The sequence below is a fragment of the Rhea americana genome, unplaced genomic scaffold (genome assembly GCF_003343005.1).
Source record: "Rhea americana isolate MKP2758 unplaced genomic scaffold, rheAme1 scaffold_134, whole genome shotgun sequence".
In the NCBI taxonomy this organism is placed as follows: domain Eukaryota; kingdom Metazoa; phylum Chordata; class Aves; order Rheiformes; family Rheidae; genus Rhea; species Rhea americana.
The window spans coordinates 1,798,950-1,814,807 of record NW_028185417.1 but is presented as its reverse complement, the minus strand read 5'-3'; the positions used below and the strand labels follow the sequence as shown (position 1 = coordinate 1,814,807).

The window sequence follows — 15,858 nt, the reverse complement described above, 5'->3', positions numbered from 1 at the left end:
GAAAAGAAACAAACAGATTGCACGCGAATGGAAAGGCATGCAGGAAAGAACGGAAGTGGGAAGGCCAAAACCAGAAGATGGAGGACAACACAGCAGACTTCTGCGGGCCGAACCAACGCCACGTGCGGAGGAGGTAAATACCTTTGCCTTGCTCTCGGGCTGCGGGGCGCCTTCGTCTTTGCCGTCTGCTTTGAGAGGAAGGGGGAGTTTGGACTCACCGGGTGTCATCATATCTGCAAGACCCATAGGTGCTAATCGAAAACAGGAGAAACAGTTAAGCATGACTATGGTTGGCTTTGCTGGAAAAAGCGCTTCCCGCGGCAGGGCGCCGCCGACACGGGAAGCGCAGGTTCCCCCACCTCTGGCCTTTTGCTCTAGCGCCGGCAAGCTGCAAACCTCTTCCGCTCAAGCGAGGAAGTAAAGGAGAACCAACGAGGGCAGAACGCGAGTGCCACACGACAACGACGACGACAAATTTTTACAAAGCAAAATAACATTTTTCACGCTTCTGAGCGGTTTTYGGCTGCCTACAGGTACGGCCGTTACGTTGTAAGAGGACGACAGCCTGCCGCGGTAACTACTCTGCTTTCCCCTTAGGAACAGGCTAACAGAAGTCAAAACCATGTGGCTTTTGCTCCCACTTCTGAATTCGAGGAAAAGGCTGAAATTCCCCACTACACTGCTGCGTTGGAGCTGATGTCCAGCAGATCAGCTGCGGCTCTGCCCTCTCCGGGATGAGCTCCGCAGCTGTTGGGAACCCTCCCTACGGAATCGCAAGCTGCAAACTCCGCTCGCTCCTCTGGGAAGCGGCATTCAACTCCTTCCCCTCATGCTGAAACGAGGTGGAACCACAGCGAATGCGCCAACGTCGTTCTCAGATAATGGCCCACAGTCGCTTCCCAGGGGYGCGAGGAGTTTAAGGTTTTCTTTTTATATTTGAAGATGCAAGCGCTAACTACAGTGTTATTGCTGCAGAGCTGCTGGGTTGCTCGATTTCTAAAAAGATGCAAGAAGAAACATTCAAGTAAATACACAGAAAATACCCAGCAGAGCAGATCTTGGGAGGTGCTATGCCACTGAATCAACGTAAATAGCCAAAGAACAACAGCAAGATGCTGGGTGATTTTTTCTTTTCCTGCAGAAAACTATGTGCATAGCATTTACAAAAGACTGGATTCTCTTTCCCTTTCTCTCCCTCTTTTTCTCCCCTGCACACCTCTTTCAAAGAAGGATCTGAGATAAGAAAAACATGGAAGGACAGAATAACCTACAAGGCAAAAAGAAAAAAAATCCAAAACCACAGCTTACAAATTTTTTTAGAATTAGCCAAGTGTCACTGTTTAAAAAAAGAAATATAAACCTGATCACTAGCGAACTAGTTTGCCTTTCTGCAAAACGACAATGCTGGCTCACACGCGGCAGCAGGCACACTGTAAAACAAGCCAAAGAGAGGAGGGGGAAAAAAGCTTTAAAAAATACTTCACAGATTGCCCACTACAAAATGATTATTGCACATATTCATGTATTACTATGTTTTAGAAAATAATTAGTTTTAATTACAGCAGTGAAAGCATGAGCAGGACTCTGGCGAATACGTTGGCAAGCTTTGCAGTGCTAATTTGCTAATATCTTTAGCATCACTGCAGGTTGAGACTATGGGTCTGCCAAAAAAACCTACCCAGCCATGTGCCATGCGAGTTTACAACTGTATGCTCAATATTCAGCTTTGAACTGCTGGTGTTTCTGTGGGCACATTTTCTTGTTTTTTTTTTTTCAAAGTGCATTTGTAGCCCAATCAAGCCCTTAAAGTCATCACAACACATAAATCATAATTGAGATAAAAAAAATTAGTTGCAATACTTAAGACTTCAAGAATTGGAACAAAAAGCCTTTTTCAAGTGATGCAGCTGCAGAGAAAATCTATTGGGATCAGCTAAAAATGCTGTTATTTTTATGTATGTGTATAAAACCTCAACAAAACAGCCAAGCAATATCATACTGGGAAGCCAGCATCTCCCAAGCATTTGATCTGTATGCATTATCGCCCTTACACTCCTGTTTGAAGAGTTGGGGCAGCTTGCTACCGTTACGAAATAGTGTTGTAGCCTGACACCTTTTAGTTTTGAATTCTACAGTTGCAATAAAAAAGAATTTACTTCCATTTTAGAGATTTTTCTAAAAAGTATTATGTACAAAATGGCCAAATGTATTGCTACAGTTTTGTTTCAAACTGCGATGCGAAATTGTCATGTAAAATCCATTTTAACAATTAACACATTTCATGCTGTGAAAGTGCTGAACAAGAAACCTGAGTTTAAAACCAATCCAAAAATGACCCTCCCCCTCAAAGGCAACTTTAGAGAGGTTGAACTAAGGAAGGTTAAAAATCACTCTTCTTCACCAGAATTCGGCATGGCTAAATCCTCTGCTGGTTTCACAATGATCTCAGTTGGCACATCATATTTCTATCATAAAAAATAAAATAATCGTGTCCATTCCTGGTAACTCTGTTTCCATCAGAGTTCCTTTATAAATTCTATTTTCCAGAGAGGTTTAAGTCAACATGGCATGTAAAAGGTAAGTAACTCTAGCCTGCAATTTACCACACACATTCTAACTGTAGTCAGCATTTCTGTAATGGCAAAAATATCAATATATTTTGGCTTTTGAACTTCTCTCATTTTGCTGTATACTCATTTAACTCAGCCTCCAACTATCATGATTTGGAGACATCTATGGAAAGACTAATACAGCATCTCCAGCTCCGTTTCACTTCTGGTTCTGAAGTGTTTCATCTACTTTAAAAATCAAAACTACAAAGGTTTTACTAGTTAACGGTAAGGTTGTCTAGTTTCCCTACAGCTTCTACCTAAGACGCTTCTACAGCTGCTTTTCCAACTGTTTTTTGAAAGGCTGTTTCGAAACTTCTTGCAAGTCCGCGTCCCTCATGGGCTGCAAACAGACGTCCCCTCGGCCTTTAGCAAAGCGGAACAGCAAGAACATCGCTCTGACTCCTCTCTGAGTAGCGCAGTAGCGTTATTGTCACACAGCTGCTAAATTAAGACACGGCCTCTTTCGACATAGGTACTAAYAATCCCGAGTGTGAAGTGCAACCCGAAAGATAATCCCCATTTTGGAGCAGAAGATAACAGGGGAATCTGGACTCAAAAAGTCTTGTAGCGTACTGTGAATAGGTTTCAAGTACTAGCCTCTGGCTTATTATAAGAATTTAAGAGCTAGAATGATTTCAAAAAGCAAGTATGGGTCAAGGTCCCAAATTAACTATTACACACTGAATTTAATGTACTCAAAGGCATATATTGACATGAGTAAAACCGCAGCAAAACATTCTTTTTTGCTAAAGGCTGTGGTACCAGTCCCAGAAGATGATGAAATACTGTAAGAGTGGCAATACACAAACATTGTTCTTTCTCTTTATTGCTAGAGCAATAACAAATCGCGCTCTACAAAACAGAGTATTACATCCTCTGTAAGACGTTTTCCCCTCCTTACCTAGCACTCTCCCTTGGGGGGAGGGGGAGGCAAATTTGTGACTCATGCAAAGTTGCAAGAGAATCTCCAGTACTCTCACACCCGCAGAAAAAAAAACAGAAGGGGGACAGCAGCATTGCCTGACGTCCTGCCCCAGATAAATACCCCACTATGRGGACAAGCACAGCCGTGGCTGCGAGGGCGACAAAGGGTTGCCCCTTGCTACCCTCCACACCGGGGCCGTGCGGAGCCGCATCTCAGCCCAGGAAAAGCTGCGGGAAGCAGCCCGGGCACGCGCYGGCCGGGGCTGTCCCGCTCCACGACCGGGAGCCCCCTGCCCRGATTCTGCTCGCATCGCTACCGCCGGATCGCAGCCATCGCCTCTCTGGACTACAGCTGGTGAGATACCTAAACTGCTGCTGACTGCCAGAGTGCCTCGAAAATTTTATTTGAACGCGCCTCACAAGAAAGCTCATATGAAGATAAGTGTGGGAGCAGAAAAGAGTGAAATAAATGGAGTTATTCATCTTTCAGAAAAATAAAAATGTGCCCAAGCCATGAAATGGAGAAAAACAATTTAAATTTGTAAAAAAAATTCTTTATGTATAGTTGCTTTCTCTATCAAATATTTGTCCAACTACATACAATCTAATTTAAATATTTGCTGTATATGAAAATATAAGTGTCCATTTTTAACTGGACAGCATCCTTTTCTTCCCCCCCCCCTTTTTTTTAAGTGCAAATAACTTTTCCTAGAACTTCATGGTCACGAAAGGGCCTTCTGACTTTTAAAATGCATTGGCAATAATAAAACTCAGTAAGTGGAAGGTTTCTGCAGTAAACCCGTGCTTGGCATTTCTGCAGCAAAGGCAGCGAGAGCAGGACGGGATCCTTGTGGCAGTAAAGAGATGAATGCCTTTTTACTGCTTTGTTCAGCTCTGGAGGTAGCAGAGGTTATTAGTGTCACTCTCCGTGCAAGTACAGTATGGAAATCATTGAGCTGCAGACTCCACATTACTGCCTTTTAAAGTTAATTTCCACTAGGATTAACAAGGATCGCAGCATGAATTATTATTTCATTGGTGTTGGTATTTTAAGTTTCCTTTGATTACATTTTTTAAGGCCTGAAGTTAAAAAATGCAGAAAAAACATTGAAAATATATATGGAAAATGTGAACTCCCATATAACAAAAGGACAGCGAAGTTTCTAACGTTTTTCTGCATGGCAGTTTGTTCCATAATTATAAAGGGATTCTGGCACTTTTTCCTGAAGCTTTTGGTATCATCATGGATGGGATGCTCCATCAGAAAGATCTATCCGCTTTAATCTCATAATTGCTGTGTTCCCAAACTGCTCTACATCAGCAGAAGTTAGGGATGTGCTGTTTGATCCACAGTCACTGCTGAAGTAACAGGATGCAGAACTGTAACATTATTTTTCTTTCAACCTGTGACATTAATTTAAATAACAAAAGAAAAAAAGGATCATCTGGCAACAGGAACTTAGAAATACTAATAAAAACAGGTGGCAAAAATAGCACTATACTTAGCTGTACGGAAGCTCTGAAACCATGTGAGAGCAATTCCAAACAGTATCAGCAACAATATTCTTCAATTTTACAGAATAAAATGCAAATTGCATTTGAGCAAAGCGAATAAAGCAAGATCTATCCCTCTACCAAAATCAGACAACACAACTCCCCTTCAAAAATCTGGAAAACCAACCAACTTTTCCCTATCACTTACTTTATTTTCCTATTGGCATCTAACAGAAGCAAATTGTTTGTGCTAACGCACATGAGCACGCTAATATTTACGCTTGCCTCCATCAGTGGCCAGTCCACCTCCAGGAGGAGGCTCCTTTCCTGAGCCCTGTGCACTGACTGAACCCTGGCTTTGCTGACTGACACGCAGCTCTAAATTAGTGGCAAAAAGGCTCAGGAGCCAGACAGTTGAATTGTCCTCATGCCACAGAAAATGCCGTTTTCGCCCTGTAAGTCGGCACGTGCCTGGTGTCCAGCTCATCAGACGCAGTGCTTGGGCAGGAGCTGGCCCTGGAGTGATCCCCCAGCTCAAGGCAAGAGCATCTCGGGTACTGTGTTTACACCTGCCTTCACCTCAGCCCCTCATTTCTTTGAGCCAAGCAGAATGACGAATCTTGACGTGCCAGAACAGGGTGGAAACGCTGTGTTCCCATCGTGCATGCTCACCCGTAGCGCATTCACACCTAACTTTCTCTTTTTTGCTCCCCGGCGCTCTCCGTGCGCTGCCGGATAACGCAGTGCAATGCAATCTCAATGCATGCGTACTCACACAAAGAGGGAAAAGAGGCGCACCAGACTCCTCTAGTGCATCTCATCCTTAACTTTCCACCGGGTACTCTCTGAATTAATAAAACTGGAACAAAAGAAAGCCTCACAAATGCACAGGCACAAAAAATCCTGATAAATGTTTAAATTATTAAAAATCCAATATTTCAGAATGCGTAACACAATAAAAAGAGTATGACTACTCCATACAAAAGACTGCTAGGATAAATGGCCTTGCATTGAACAGATTTCCACTGTATGAAATAACGAATGGTTGAATTATCTGAACAAAAAAACCTCTGTGAATCTTCCTTTAAACTGGTTATTCCTCAGGAATACATAAATCTTCTTAGGCAGGGCACTCTGCCATCTGTTTGCTGTTGGTTATTTTTGCAGCTCTGGGGGCCAAAGGAAAAGGGGGAAAAATTACTTCTGCTAATAGCAAAACAGAATTTATAGCGCAGTTTCAATGCTCAGAAGTAATTTTATTTCAGCAAGCCAGACAAAACACATAACTAGACAAACAAAACATAATATTACCTGGGACAGCTCTGGTGGGGGAAAAGCAAGCTATTATCTAATGGTCTTTTTGATATTTTTGATAGCTTTTCCCTCTTCATCCAGACTGTGGAAGTGTGCTGTCTGGACTAACCAACGGCTTCCAAGTCAGCACTGGGAAAAGCTTTTTTTTTTTTTTTTTTAATCCCTTAATCTTAAAAAAAAGCCCCAAACCTTCTTTCTGGCTAAGCTGCCATTCTATTCTCCCACTAAGAAAAATCATAACATGAAATTCTTGAAGAATAAGACATTCTGAGGTGAACGACAGAGAGGGGCAAAGAGGAAGATACAGAAAGACTGGCTCTTGGTAACATACAATTTAAGTAGTAAAGTATCACTAAAAGAATATACAAATCAAGCAGGTACAGAACTGACTAAAAAAACTAATTCTAATCTCCTAAGCACAGCCTATTCAGCTTTCTGAAAAGCATCACAAAAGCATTTCAAAAAGGGCTCATGTAATCAGTAAAGCATGCACAGACATGCGACCACGACTTGAGTAAGTACTTGGTAGGATCCACTTTAGGGTAACTGAAACTCCATCTCAACCCCCCCCAATCAAAGGATTGATCTTTACAACGGTATTATCTTGATGAGAGTTAATTGTTTGGATTTCAAGTTGAATTTGAACTATAAAGCACATTATCACAGAATCACAATCCATCTGTCTTCCTTATATACGAAGTCACACACAAAGCTGCAAATAATTCTAAATTCACAAGTTGCAATATGAAAGATAAATTCAACAGCTATGTTAAATATATTTTTTTCACAAATGGAAGTGACGGTTAAATTTCAAACACTGATATTTAAATAAGTAAATGAAAAAACCCTATATGGATATACGAATTTGGAAATATAGTAAATATGATCTGTATTTCCAGAACAGAGTAATTATCCTAGGTGCCCAACTTGGAGCGTCTTCAAGTCAGAGCAGGTGTGTGGCTCTTTCTTTAAACCAGCACTACATTAAATGTTTCAAATTGCAGTCTTCTAAGTGAGACACCAGAAAGCAACAGTAGTCCTTTGAAAGATGAAGTGTTTCTCCTTCCCTCTCCTGCAAACACATGCACACAAAGATACACACACTTGTTAGTCAACACCTAAGTCAAACTGGATCCGAGTGTTGCTGGAACTGCTCAAAACACCACACCCATCCACATGCCGTGCAAACGGACTTAATGAAAAATTTATGAGTTACTGCACAGAGCCCGCGAATACCTCAGCTGAGTTTTGAACTGCCACCACTGTCCACCCGGGAGGGGTGGAGCGAACGAAGGCGGCTATCCTTCGCCCTCGGCCCGCGGCCGCTGCCTTCCAAGGGGCTTGCGGCGGAGGAGTGCTGGGGAGAGGTTACCCACCATTACCTGCTGAACTGTTCACCATGTTAGGGGCCATGCTGTACGGAGGAGCCTGCGGGTTCATCAGGGCAGAGCTGTTGTTCATCGGCTGAGTGTAGGGGGAGCTGGATCCCATAATGCCGCTCTGATTCATGGCCGGAAAATTGCCTTGCCTGCGTGAAGAGAAAGCACACACACAGCGTCGCGTTACGTACCACGTTGCCCCAGACGCTAGGGTTTCTCACGGGCTACATCTCCGCTCGTTTGCAAACAGCTAAGGAAAAGGCACGCAATTAGGTTATTTTACCTACGTGGGGGGCTATTAGTGTTGAATTAGTTACTGTATATCTAAGACAGAATTAGACTGAATTTCAAAAAACGCACACAGTGTATTTAAAAGTCACAACCTATCAACAGAGAAAGTCTAGCTCTTATCATTTATTCTATGAGTACAGAGCAATGCAATCAGCAGTCAAAAAGTACGTAAGACTGGTGTAAGTATTTCAAAGCGAAAGGAAATTTGGATCATGTAATAGAAATCCTTGCTGGCCGTAACTCAAAAAACAGTGAAATGACCAAAAGAAAAATGGTTGCCCTAAAACTCAATTTTAGATTTCTTTATTTGATGTTATCACACATGCCTTGTTGCCTGTAAACACTTCAAATTCCAGGGCTCAAAAGAGCAAACTGATTGCATGTGAGCATTTAGCTTGAGCATAAGCCATGACCAAAAGTGCCATTCACACAATTYCCAAAGAAATCATTTAAATGCAACTTCCTGCTTCTTTCTCTTTTCCTTCAAAACAGATTTTTTGCATCACAACAGATGTTCCTGTTTCTAATCTTGATTTAGAGCCCAAAGTCACAGTCACTTAGCAAATACCATTAAAATGACCATAGACATGACTGCAGCATTGTATAAAATATCTGTGTTGCTAACGTACCACCTAGATCCAATCTTTCAAGAAGCTATGTGCATACCCAACTTTATTGAAACGAAAAACCTCAGCAGGATTACTTCTATGTTGACAGTTAATCACATATCTGTATAATGCTTTCATAACTGAGATTTAAGTTTGTCTGAAAAACTGTCCTGAATAAAGCCCCTACCTAATTCTACAGGTCCATATACTTCAGACCAAGCATTTTTGAAAACTAATATTTACTTTTAGAACTTAAGAGTAGGTAAGCAGACTTTGTGCTTGATTTAGCAAATTGTATAAATTGTGGCACGAGAAAGAAAACATACACAACAGGGTTCATCACGGCTCCCAAAATAGCCTTCTATTCTTTTCGTCCATAATACAATTATCTACATTTTCTTGACATAGTTAAAACTGCACTTATTAAGATATATGTAGATATTTATACATATAAAATCRTACATATATACACTATACAAAAAACGTGCAGAAATATACTTACTTGCATATYCATAGCCTATATAGGAAAATACAGAACTCAGACCTGTTTGTTCAACATACTTTCTACAAATTTCATCCTGTTTCTCCAAATAAATCAGATAAAAAGGAAGCAATTCCCCCCTTCCATAGCTTTGGTACCTATCAGCTTTTGCTTCCCCTCCCATAAGAAACATCACATAAATTTAACTTAGAGGTAGCAAAAGTTACATTTTCGGGTAGCAAGGTGCAGTTTTGGTATAAATTCTACTTTTCATTATCATATAATACTCAAACAAAACAAGTAAACCCCAAAACTAACAACCTGGAATAACTTAAATGGCGTCTTGTCTTCCCCAAGTTCATGATAGATTCTTAACACAATTGGTAGAAACTGATTTCTTTTTTAGAAGGTACAAGAAAAAGAGAGAGGAAGAAGACCATTAAGGCACTATTTGCCCTAATTTTTCTTGACACAGTGTGAATTTCTTCAAAGGAATAGAGAATGTGTTATCTAAATAAAGCATCTTTTTCCAAGTCAGTTTTGTCCTTTGCTCTGTGAAGACAAACTTCTCTTCACACTTGCAAAGAAGCAAAGGCTTTCTTTTGATATGAAGGAGACAACTGCCACACAATGTCATTTCCCTGATGTAGCTTGCAAAGAGTAGTGGATGGAAAAAGATTTAAAATGCACAATGGTGCAGTACTCCAAGGGAAAATTACAAAGGCAAAAGAGAAGAGCAGGGCCATTTGGCAACAACTTTAAAAGATTTCAGTCATACAATCAAGCTTTTCTTATGTAAATATTGTATCTTAAAAAATMCCCCCCCAGCACTCCTCAAATTTTTAGCTAAAACCTGCTATATTTCAACAAATGAATTTAATTGAGAAGTTCTTTCTAAGCTGGAAAAGCAAGATTCTTTTCATTAGAGGCTAAAGATATTAGCAAAGATGAGGAAAGTGTGCAAGTGCATTTTTATACCTTAAGAGAAATAACAGATTTTGCAAGGTTCTTTTAAAGATTCCAGGAAAGGTCCAACTCTCTGCAGGTATTTGTCTTTCCAATGCCCTTCATTTGCTTTAAAAATACATAGCAGATTTGCACCTTGCAGGTAAGCTGAAATTGGTCCTGACCTACTAATATTTCAATACTATTACTTCCTATAGCATGTATATCTTCTAAACCATAGGGCTGTTCATTGTCTCAAATTGAGGTACAACCTATTTCATGTTACCCACCATGGACATCAATCTCAATTGTAGTCTATGAAAGYACGCTGCTATACAACAGCTTTAAATCAAAAAGTAGAAAACTATTTCCAGTTTAGACAGAGAGTGGAAATTAAATAAAAGGCATCTACTAGCTTTGGCCAGGACAGCAAGAAAATCACCGAAGTCTAAAAAAATTGCTTCTATACCCTGAAAGGCCTTAATAAAGGCAGAACCTAATTCTGAAGTTTCACCTGGCAGGCCAATACCTTTCCCTTTCACCCGACCATCTAGTGCTGCGCTTCAAGGACAGACACAGCCTCAATCTCTGCAAACAGTCCATCCAGTGAAACCTTCAGCACTGTCCCTTGCACAACTCAAGGTGTTCTCCGGAGAGCCCCTATTGAGCGCTGACCGTATCACACACAGGCTAATTCAGGAACTCTGAGGCTTGGAAGAGTAAATGTTACTTGACTCTGAGAYTGGGTGCAGTGTGCAGTACAGAGCTCCTCCACAGATTTTATTCTGCTCTATCATGGCTGGGAACAGAAAGTTTCTTTAGGGAGAAATAATCAGGTATTACTTCAGCCTTTAATTCTCACTCCACAGTGGGCCTCCTTTGAGTAAAGGCTGCCGACTGTGACAAATCGTGCTGCATCAGTACTATAATATGAAGTGGAGTCCATTAAGAACTGAGCTGAGATCACCAAACTCATTTTGATTAACCTCCAGGTCACTAAACACTTATAAATATGTTACACAGCAGCTGCTAAACATATTTATATATGCTTAAGGTCAGAGCATCATCTGTTGGTTGTTGGAGTTAAGTCAAAAATCTTACGTCTCCTTCTGTGTTGCTTTTAGTAAAGTAATATCCAACATCTTGTTTAAGAAGTAGTTATGTCAAAGTATACTACCAGTCTTTCTCCTACATCTCCAAACTCCCTCTCCCATTTTTCTGGGTGGCTAAATAAAAACGAGTAGTCTTTTAAAAAACATTTGCTGTATATGTAGTGACATCTRAAGGCAAAAAGTTAACTGACTAGTTATCAATTGTGTAGCTGAACAAACCCAGTTAYTATACAATTTTACAGTATTTACCATGTAAACACCAATGGTTGCATTGCTTAGGGATAACACAAGAGATAATTAGGTATAATAGGAAGAAATTAAGAAAAGAAACATTCATGTTGCGTATAATGGAAAATGGATCTCCAAGGGAGCGATGCAAATCCCAGTCCTTGACACTGTTGCATATAGACAACACAACTCATCAGAAAATACACTGGTTGGAAAAATCCTGCATTGTGTATGATGATCTGTTAGGTATTTTCCAGCTCTAGCTCTTCCAATTCTATGATCCCAGATTATGTATTTTTTCCCCCTTTAGGAGAAAAAGCAGATGGACTAACACAAATTAAGATTATGCTATCAGTTTAAACCTTAYAATAAAGCCTACACATTTTGTTTTTTCTGCTCTACTGTAACAAGTAGAATATTTTGCAAATGGAAGACATTAAAAATGGGAAAGAGGGGTGAAGCTGCATGGCTTTTGTAATCTATTCACTTTGTTGACAATTTAGTAATTTGCAGCACTTGCGTAATGTTGAACTCRAGGGCAGAGCYGCCATCCTGGGGGACCTAGACAGGCTGGAGGAATGTGGGAAGGCAGAGCCCCTGAGGCAAGGTAGGTTGGGCATGACTGGAGAGAGCAGCTCTGCTGGGAAGGYCTGGATGGTGTTCGTAGATGGAGCTGAGCCCGTGCCTGCAGATGCCCTGGCAGCACAGAGGGCCAGCAGCATCCTGGGCTGTAGGAACAGGACTGCGGCTAGGAGGTCAGGGAAGTCATCATCCCTCTTCACTCAGCACTTGTTAGATTGCATCTACACCACTGCATCCAGTTGTGGGACCCCCCTCAGTACAGGAAAGGCATTGATAAAGTGGAGTGGGTTTAGTGGGTTTAGATCACCAAGAGAGTTGGGGCTGGAGCCCTCAAGCCATGAGGAGAGGTTGAAGTGCCAGCACTGTGGGGAGCTCAGCAAGAAACTGGAGCCAGGCTCTGCACAGTGGAGCACAGCAGGTGGGCAAGAGACACAGGGCAGAAGCTGGAACAAGAGAGGATCASGCTGGGTTTAAGGGAATGCTTTTCCCAAAGAAGCCAGTCAGGCCATGGATCAGGTTGCCAGAGAGGTGGTGCAGTCTCTGTCCTTGGAAGTTTTCAAGACCTGACTGGTAAAGCCCTCACTGACCTCACTGGAGCTTGCAGCTGGCTGTGCTTCGAGCGGAAGGTTGGATGGAAGCCTCCTGAGCTCCCATCTGCCTGGCCAATCCTGTGATCCTACAATTGTCAGCCTCACTGCTCTGTTGATAGTCTGTTTTACTATCAGGCCCAAAATACAATTGGTTAAATTCAAAACATTTCCTTTTAAAAAGCTCCTGTCCTGTTGTTTTCCTTCATTTGCAATCTACCCTGAGACTTAATCTACACTTAATCTCTTTTCTCTGCAAAACAGCTCGCATCAGATCTAATTGTGTCTCCTGAGCTAATGCAGAAGTCCACATATTAAAAAAGAGAGGATGACATGTGAGATCTGGTCACTGTTAAAAAGCAGAACAAAGGAATCATAGGAAAGAAAAGTACTGACAGTACAAAGAGGATCACAGCTGCCGAGCAGTGTCTCTTATATTGAGATGTCTTTCTTTAATTGGGCCTGAAATCACTGATAGGTTGGTGCGTTGTCTCCAACCGTTACAAGGAAGTTGCTTTGCAGTGCTGAGCCACTGTGTTAAACACTTGCTGATATGTGGTTTAGTACCTCCTCAATGTTGCCACCTGATGAAGGTTTTTGTTGTCATCTTCCTCAGATCTGAATAGGTATCTAATTACAAGACTAAGTTCAGACGTAGATCCAGCTTAGCAATGGATGGTAATGAAAAGCAGATTACGCTTCTCAGAAGGACAAAAAACCAAAGATACAACTTTTTGTATAGAAACATGTCAAAGCACAGGTTTTTGCTGTGTGCAAAGGGATCAAGTTTTCTGATTTTCTGAGGATTCTCTGGCATGTGTATGACTACACTTCTGTGCTCTCCTGTTAGCCTAAACCCGTAAGACAGTACTGAAGCCTTCATGCAGTAAGAAAAGTTGATCCAGCTTCTTGGATGAACCCTGTGTCCGCTGGGGTGCAGGGGAGGGTCGAGTGCAGAAACGTGCAAGGAACAGAAGCAAGGTTCCGAGCTGGAGAGGCCAGGTAGGCTACAGTGGAGGACAGTCTGGGGCAGAAGGAAAATTGGAGGTGAGAGTAGATGGAAATAAAGAATGAAGAACAAGAATAGGCAGAACTATAACTAGGTGCCAAAAGGGCTGCCGGGATAGGAGGAGGGCAGTTGCTCAGATGAAGAGAGAAGGAAGGAAGATGCAGCAGGACCAGGAGGGAGAAAGGTCCACAGAGTTGCTATTCCCAGGGTAAACGCAGGGAAGGTCCTCCAGCACAAGCGTGGTGTGGTCACCGCCAGGGAGACCTGCAGGAATTAGCTCAGATAAGGAAGAGATGGCACCAAGTCACACCTATCCTGGCGGCCACAAGCTTATACCTATTATTCAGGCACTTTTGCAGTGTACTTCCTGATGTATTCTACAGTACTCACACAATGCAGGGATTTCTCCCAGTTATCCCATCCTGGACACCAGACCTGTAAAATTATCTTGCTACCATGACCTAGCCACCTGAGCAACTGGCTGCTGAAGAAAAATAGCCCACAAGCTCATGGAAGTTTGCCATCCCTGCCCCAGATCTTTAACCTACATCAGTTTTGCAGCGAATGTACTGCAGCATCTCAGGGGAGTAATTTGGGTAAACATTTTAAAAGGAACTTTTTTTTTTTTAATGCTGACACACTGCTAAGGTGGCTACTTGGTTACAAACTGTGAAAACGACTGTGTTAGGCTGCACTCACAAATCACAGTGTACTGACCAAATTGCCCTGTGCTTATCTGTGCCAGGTCTGCAGCATGACAATATTTCCTCTCTTTTAAATGTCAAAGTATGATTTGGGGGGTTGTTACTTAAACACACTGACCTGCACAATAACCAGAAGTACTTTATTTAAATCTGTCTTGAGCTGTGACTAGCCTTAAGCACTTACAATCTGTCATATTCTGACACCAAATGGGTTATTATAATGAGAGTAATTCAGGAGTGAGACCTGGAAATGTTTTCTCCCTGGAGAATTTACACACAAACATGTGCATGCAAATACATACATTCTTTGGTTATGGATTTTCCCTCTTGCTACATTAAGAGATTCCTTGTAGAAGTGAAACTGTTTCTACTGTCAGGGGATATGGGAGAACTGGGGAAGGAGGGAAGAAAGCAAAGAAAAATAAAAAGCAATATTGCTTACTTTGCTCTGAGTGGAAGTTCATCAGTGAGTCATCACCGTTAGCAAAGGCCAAGACAGATGAAATCTGAACACTGTCTTGAAAAGCCATAAAGAGGCATTAAAGGCAATTCCCATGTAAATAAAACAAATGAGTTTAATGTTGTCGAATGTGAAAGCAAAGTATCCCCCTCTCTTGTTGACTGCTACTACAAACGTACTAACCCAGATTTGCGTTTCCTCGCTTTGTGCAGCGTAGAAGCTCTCTGCTCACAATAACAAAGTTTTTAAAAAGCAATCATGAAAGCTGGCAATGTGACAGGTGTTGGCTCTGCCAGGAGGTTTTTGACGAAATCCATTTTTTCAAAATTTTATACTTTGTGTGCACATGCATGAAAAAAAGTAAGGACAAGGCTCCAAAATGCAGATGACACTGACACAACACTATGAGACATCAAAAAAAAAGCATCCAGGTTTGCACTGGGAAGGGTCAGCTGACACCAAGTACACAGAACCAACACCAACCTATTCTGCCCAACAACCAGGCAATAGCGGCAACACTTAAAATGTGGAATAATTTTTGAGTATGAAAATCATGTGACAGTGCACATCATCTTTAATTTACTGCAATCTGACCAAATACACTAGCTGTTTTCTTGTCCTGGTTGATCTGAAGATTAGAGCATTACATAGCATATTTCGGGGGCAAATAATAGAAATAGTCTTTCTAAATAAATTCTTTCTCTTCTGATTATGCAAAAGCTTGTGCCTTTCGCATCATTATTATTTAGATTTCAGTAAGAAGCAACTAAGAAGGGAGAAAAAACTCAGCACTTACTTGTCTCTATCAGACTGATTCAATACTCAGCTACTCTGAAAAGCACCAACAAAAACTTATTGTTTGTTCATGAGCTATTGTCATCACATTGACCACTTCTGCAGTGAAAAAAATCTCCCMCAGTGGCTACCTACTTGTTACTCATTTAAAGCCCAATAAAATATAAGAGTTTTACATCACATCAAACACTGAAAGAGCAAGATAAGAGGTAAGTGCAAGGCATAAGTATTGGTGCTAACAACAACACAACTACACAGCATCAATATMGCTGAAAGCATTTTGAAAATCGAATAAATCTCTTTATCCCATTTTACAGATAACAAAACCTGAGG

At 41.4% G+C, this 15,858-nt stretch overlaps 1 protein-coding gene across 1 annotated transcript in view; it reads right to left on the bottom strand.

Annotated features, from left to right (window-relative positions):
* ARID1B (AT-rich interaction domain 1B) overlaps positions 1–15,858 on the bottom strand; it is a 337,486-nt gene that overhangs the window by 37,844 nt on the left and 283,784 nt on the right. Inside the window, 2 exon segments of the mRNA XM_085297989.1 lie at positions 142–251; positions 7,727–7,872. Coding sequence (XP_085154115.1) covers positions 142–251; positions 7,727–7,872 — 256 coding nt within the window.